This window comes from Chiroxiphia lanceolata, chromosome 20 (genome assembly GCF_009829145.1).
Source record: "Chiroxiphia lanceolata isolate bChiLan1 chromosome 20, bChiLan1.pri, whole genome shotgun sequence".
In the NCBI taxonomy this organism is placed as follows: Eukaryota; Metazoa; Chordata; class Aves; order Passeriformes; family Pipridae; genus Chiroxiphia; species Chiroxiphia lanceolata.
The window spans coordinates 7,641,422-7,647,674 of NC_045656.1; the positions used below are offsets into that span (position 1 = coordinate 7,641,422).

General features: G+C 51.0%; 1 protein-coding gene across 5 annotated transcripts in view; it reads left to right on the forward strand.

Annotated features, from left to right (window-relative positions):
• Window positions 1-5,836, forward strand: part of CPD (carboxypeptidase D) — a 38,001-nt gene extending 32,165 nt beyond the window's left edge. For 3 of the 5 annotated variants that reach the window (XM_032707217.1, XM_032707216.1, XM_032707218.1), the window contains exons 17-23: window positions 214-363; window positions 750-845; window positions 938-1,002; window positions 1,161-1,292; window positions 1,655-1,840; window positions 2,127-2,226; window positions 2,862-3,088. In XM_032707217.1, coding sequence (XP_032563108.1) covers window positions 214-363; window positions 750-845; window positions 938-1,002; window positions 1,161-1,292; window positions 1,655-1,840; window positions 2,127-2,226; window positions 2,862-3,088 — 956 coding nt within the window. Of the gene's footprint in view, window positions 1-213; window positions 364-749; window positions 846-937; window positions 1,003-1,160; window positions 1,293-1,654; window positions 1,841-2,126; window positions 2,227-2,861 lie in introns of all 5 variants that reach the window. The other 2 variants (XM_032707215.1, XM_032707214.1) reach the window with 2 other exon arrangements.
• The last annotated feature ends 417 nt before the right edge of the window (window positions 5,837-6,253 follow it).

Consider the following 6,253-nt stretch of genomic DNA (forward strand, 5'->3'; position numbering starts at 1 on the left):
TAGTGATGTTTCACATCTGTTTAGCTTTGCAGATGAATTCCACCCGTGGGTAGTGAGGACTGGGTGCTTTACTTGGTCAGTCAGCTGCATCTGCTGAGATCTAACAGATGCTTTTTAATACATGCAGCAGACTTGATTTCAGACATAAAGGATGTACTTCCGGCCTCTGAAACAGCTGAGGAAAGTGGTTCTATTTGTTGTTCTGATTTACAGGCAATTACACCCGGTACTCTGGGACACGGGAGCCTGAGACCAAAGCCATCATGGAGAACTTGATACTGAAGCAGGATTTCAGCCTCTCTGTTGCCCTGGATGGAGGATCCCTTCTTGTCACTTACCCCTATGATAAGCCAACCCAGTCAGGTATGACTGAGTGCACAGTTACCCTTGGGCTGTCTCTCCAGAAGTTCATGTGACCTCGTGGTGTAAGAGCTTTTTGTGCTGCTGGTGTTCTGTAACCTCCTTTGTTTTCAGCCCTTTGTATGTGGAGTTGACAGTCTGTAAGTAAAGCTATAAAACCTCTCAGGGTTCAGCTAGGGATTAGAACACTTACAACTTCTGTTCCTACAACAATATTTCAACCTTTCCTCTGCCAAAGCCAGTATAAAGTCTACTCTTAATACAACCCCTCTGTATTAGAGGAAATCAGGAATGCCCCTGTTTAGTACAGGATCATGGGGTTAGAATGGGAATCTGCCCCTCCAGGGAATGGGAGTTGCACTCTCAAAGTCTCACTTTTCTCGTTGTAGTGGAGAACAAAGAAACACTGAAGCATTTAGCATCTCTATATGCAAACAACCACCCAATGATGCACTTGGGCCAGCCAGGCTGTCCAAATAAGTCAGGTATGTTTGATTGAATCTTTTAGCCCCCTGTCAGCTTGTGGCAGACTCTGCTGGAGCAGCTCTGTCTGACAGCTGTGTTCTTGCTCTCACAGATGAGAATATTCCTGGTGGTGTGATCCGTGGCTCGGAATGGCACAGTCACTTGGGAAGTATGAAGGTACTGCTGCATGGCACAAGGCTTTCCCCATCTGCTAAACGACCAATAAAAAGCATATTTTTTTCTGATGTCTGGGCTAAACTTCCCCTCCTTTGGCTGCTTTTGGCAAAGCTTTTTTAATACCTCTTTTTTTGTAACTGTGACGGTGTTTTTTGCAGGATTTCAGCGTGACATTTGGTCATTGTCCTGAGATCACTGTTTATACCAGCTGCTGCTACTTCCCGAGCGCTGGACAGCTTCCTGGCTTGTGGGCAGACCACAGGAAATCTCTCCTTAGCATGCTTGTGGAGGTGAGCTGCAGTCTGTGGGAGGAAATTCTGGCAAGGAGTGAAGGTAGTGGGGAGGGGGAAAGGAAGAGAGCAGCACGGAGAGTCTTTGTGGTTTTGTTGGTGCTGTGTAATTACAGACGGTCACAATTTAGACTGTTTGAGGAATGGATTGAACAGAGGCAGCAAGTGACCAGGACATGTGTTGACACAAGAGTTAAACATCTGTGCTGTGTTGCTTTGCAGTGTCGTGCACTGTTATTTATTGTGGGGGTCAGGGCTGGGGAGGGGGCTGTATTTTGGGGGGAAGATTAGATCCTATTTTAGTTCCAAGTGCACTGTATGCTTAGATCTGACCGTGAAGTATCTGTAATGCTTCATTTCAGGTTCATAAGGGAGTGCATGGGATTGTCCAAGACAAGAGTGGCAAGCCAATTTCTAAAGCTACCATTGTTCTGAATGAAGGTTTGAGGGTCTATACTAAAGAAGGGGGCTATTTCCACGTGCTCCTGGCTCCAGGTTTTCACAGCATCGACGCAATAGCCAACGGGTACCAGCAGAAACATGTCAAGGTACGTGAATGTCCATGTCAGAGCTCTTCCCCCACTCCCTGCACATACAGACTTCTCTCTTTAGCTGCTGATTATGTGCCATCAGGAGCTGTTTTCTGCCTTGATACAATGGATGGAGAACAACTTCCAAGCACAGCAGGGTTGTTTGAGCAGTAACTTCCCTTTTCATTGCACTTGTTTTTGCTGACTGAGGCAGGACTGGGCAGATGACAAGTGTCTCTCTTGTCTGGACACCCAACACAGGTGAAAACTCTGAGATGATCTAATCTCTCCTGTCTTTCTGCAGGTCTTTGTACGTGATGATGCACCCAGCTCTGTGTTCATAATATTTGACACAGAAAACAGGATTTTTGGACTGCCAAGGGAGCTGGTTATAACTGTTGCAGGTGAAGTGACACTTTTCATCAAAGCTTTGAGCTTTGCTTTCTGTACTAGTTCATACTGATGCTGACCCTCCACTGAGCTGGGAAAGCAGCCTTCAGACTTAAACCATCTCCAGCTTTCCCTTTTGAACACACACTTTTCCATGCAAACTGGTCCAATGGCCCTTGTGTCCAGTGATGCTGGGCTAGCAGGAGGGAGGGTGGAAGTGTGTTGCAGGGATTTGAGGGGTCCACAATGTACTTTGAGATGCCTGGAATGGGGAGAGCTTGTGTGTAGAGCTGGGAGCTAGGAGATCTTTTTGCTTCCCCAAGGTTTCTTTGGGTGGTGTGGCACTAGGTGAGCATTAAGAGATTATTTTATGTTATCAAGGTGGAAGCAGCTGGAGGGGTGAGAGTTCAGATCCAGTGGTCTGCAGAGGAGCTCGGTGATGCTCTCCTAGATTGCAGGCACAGAAAATAAAGTGAGTGCTGTTCTGTTCTGGGATCAGCCCTCCCATCTTCCATGGCCTGGGAGGAAGGAGCAGGGTCACAGTGAGGTGAGGAAAGTGCTTATAACTGTAGGAGGGAAGATGGATCAAGCCTGGGAGCCTCTGTGGTGAGGGAACATGGCATTAACATTAGTGTCCCCTCTCTGGCAGGTGCAAGTATGTCTGCTCTGGTCCTCACTGCCTGCATCATCTGGTGTGTGTGCTCAATCAAGTCCAACAGACACAAGGATGGCTTCCACCGCCTCCGGCAGCACCACGACGACTACGAGGACGAAATCCGGATGATGTCCACTGGCTCCAAGAAGTCCCTGCTGAGCCACGAATTCCAGGATGAAACAGACACTGAAGAGGAAACACTGTACTCCAGCAAACACTGACACCTCCCGGGCAGGAAAGGAGGTTGCCATGGACCAGAGCCGGTGGGGGGGGCGGTCCCTGTGGTTCAGTTTTGAAACATTAACTTCAGGGTGTGTCCTCCAGAGGGGCAGGTGGCAGCTCCCAACTTCCCTCTGTTTGCTCTGTCCTTACGTACCTGCAAATCGGTGGGTGTTGGAGGCTGTTTCTGGGATAATGACATGGTTTTGTTACATTTTTGGGTCGAGATCTGGAGGGTCACATGACGTGGTTTGAAAGGCAATTTAATAGGGTGGCCAGCAGAGCTTTTAGCACTTCCCCAGCATCTCAGCACAGGGAATAGATGGTGGGGAAGTGCCCCAAGACCTGCCTCGAGTCATGGCTACAACACTCCAAAAAGGTTTCTCTACCTGTTTTGATTTGATATTTTCCACTCTGTGCTTGGGGGAAGCCAAATCCTTCACGTGAATCAATGTTCCACAGGGCTGCCCTTGGAAAAAGACCAAAAAAAAAAAAAAAGCCTTTGATTCTCAGCTGTTCCCTTGGAGCTTTTCCTGCCATGGGATGCTGTGGCCTGGTCTGATCTGCAGTGGTTGTGGAGCATCTCTTATGTGTCATTAGTTTCAGGGAGTGACTTGGCATCCTGAAAGCTGGAGGACATGACATCATTCTTGATGTGAGCTGGAGAAAGTCAGAGCCTCAGTGCACTCTGACAGAGTTCCATTGCCTGCCAGCTCTGCCACAGGGCTGCTCCTGACTTCTGGGGAAGAAAGAAACTTTATCCCCGTCACCCCTGGTTGTGTTTTGTTTGTGTAAGAGGCTTGGCTGTGGGGGTCTCATCTTAATGTCACCACAGCTCAGTGTCTGCAAGAGCAGCTGAAGATTGTTCTAAGGGAATGGATTCACTGATTTGTAGAAGAGCAGTCAGTTACTGCTCCACCTGATCAGCTTTGCTCAAATCCACCTCTGTTCAGGAGGAAACAGTGAAATCTGTATACCACTGCTTTGTATTGGAGCAGCAGGGAGAGGTCATGGGAGTATCCATGGCCCAACTTTGGCACTAAATTTTGAAGAAAAGCTGCACCATTTGCCAATTTCCACATAATACCATTTCAGTCACCAAGCTCTGGTGATGGCAGGCAGCAAATTAGCTGCTGGCTTGGTTCTGTTCTGCTCCTGCAGCATCCCTGAAGTGTAGAGCAGGAGCTCCACCTGTGTGTGTGGCTGCAGCTGAGGCTGCTGTGGGTCCTGGGGGCAAGATGTGAGGAAGGGCTGAATTGTGCTGAAGGAGGAGGGAAAAGCAGCCAAATTCTGTTGTGTAGCACTTGGCAGGAAGTTGTAAAGAGGAGCTGCAGCCCACATCCCCAGGACATGTAGGATTTGTGGGGAATAGAAGGGATGTCCAGAAGGGAGGAATGGCTGAAATGTTTGATTTCTAAAGCCTTTATGCATCTCTGATGTTCCTGTGCTTTCTGGGCAGAAGGCTGGGGTTAGAATAGGCACTTATTTTCTAGCTGCTCATTTTCTTTTTTAATTCTTGCCCCACTGATCTGATTTCTGGGGTGCAGGAGCCTTAGGCCTCTAGTTTGCCCTGAGCTGCTCTGTCCTCCAGCAGCCTGGGGATGTCCACTAGAGAAACCTGCACGTGGTGTCCATGGTGGGGGTGTTTGCACCCAAATATATGATGGGGTCTGCTCTGCAGGGCTCTGACCTGCTCTCCTCTGGGGGAACAGCACAGTGTGTTCCCCTTTTAAGGCTGTTGGGCTGTGTCACCTGGGGAAGAGGCTGTTCCTCACCTCTGCCTGTGGTGATGCCCTGCCAGAACCACGTGGCTGTGCTGTCATTCTCATCATCTCATCTGGTTTTGTGCAGCTGTCTGGGGGCACAGAGATAACCCTTAGTCACAAGTGTACCTTCTTCCCTGTTCCACAGGGAATTCTACTGCAAATGTGGCTGAGGTGGTGTGCTGGGAACAGGGACACTCCTGTCCCCCCTGTCCTGTTGATTCTGCAGGAATCATGAACATCTCTGAGCCTGTTGCCAGCTTATTGTGCTGAGCAGGGGATTAGTTTTAGTCCTGGGCCATGTCCCTTTTCCATGTGTACCAGGCTGCAGGACACCAGCACACAAAAGCATTAATCCTGCCTCATCTCTGAACTGTTCCTCCTTTAACAAGAGACACAGTAGGTTTTATTTAAAGTCGGGTTTGCAAATGGCTCTTAGGGCTCTGTTCGGGCTTTGTTTGCTCTGGCAGCAGGTAAGAGGCAGAGCTGGCCGTGCTTTGTCCCTCCAGCAATAAGTCCTGGCCCTTTCCTTCAGAGTGAATTTCGCAGTTAGCTTGGAGTAGGTGTGTATATTTAAGGTGAGTGGATTTGAGATGTTTTGCAAACGTTGAGAGACTTTTCCTACGTAGCAGGACCAGGTGGGGGTGCCTGGCTCTGGCCCCGGCTCCGTGCTCAGAGCTTCGCAAGCGCTGGGGCTGTTCCTGAGCGTTTTGGGAAGGCAGGAGCGGCTCCCCCGAGCCCTCGGTCCGTCTGTCCGTCCGTGCGCCCGCCCGTGCCCCGGGCCGAGGAGCCGGTCCCCTCTGTCGCTGTCGCTCCGTGCACTTGTGCCTTCAAATGTAATTTTAAAAGGGACTTGAATCGCCGATTCCTGGCAGCGGGAGGGGAGGGGGCGGCGCGGGGCCGGGCCCGGCTCTGCCCTCGGGCACCGCCTGTTTTTTACCTGTTATACTGAGATCAATAATCTGTATAAAACTATTTTGATGTCCACGTGGGTTCTCTCGTTCTTGCTGCTGCGGGACAGGGGGGACTCGAGGTTGTGAGGAGGGCGCTGGGCGGGACTGGAGAAGGGGGACCGGGGGATCGGGAACGGGGGACAGGCAGAGGAGCTGGGGGACCGGGATCAGTGGATCTGGACAGGGACCGAGGAGAAGAGCGGGACCGAGACCGGGACGGTGACGGGGACTGGGGGACCGGGACCAGGACCGGCGGAGTGAGAGCTGGACCTAGGGAGCAGGACCTGGACCGGGAGATCAGGGTCAGGGGCAGCAGGATCTGGATCAGCGCAGGGGGATCTACACCGGGACATCGGGAGCGGGGGGAGCAGGATCTGCACCGGGAGATCGGGATGGGATCGGGGCCGGGAGCAGGAGCGGCGCGTCCCGCCCGGCGTAGGCGCTGTGTCCG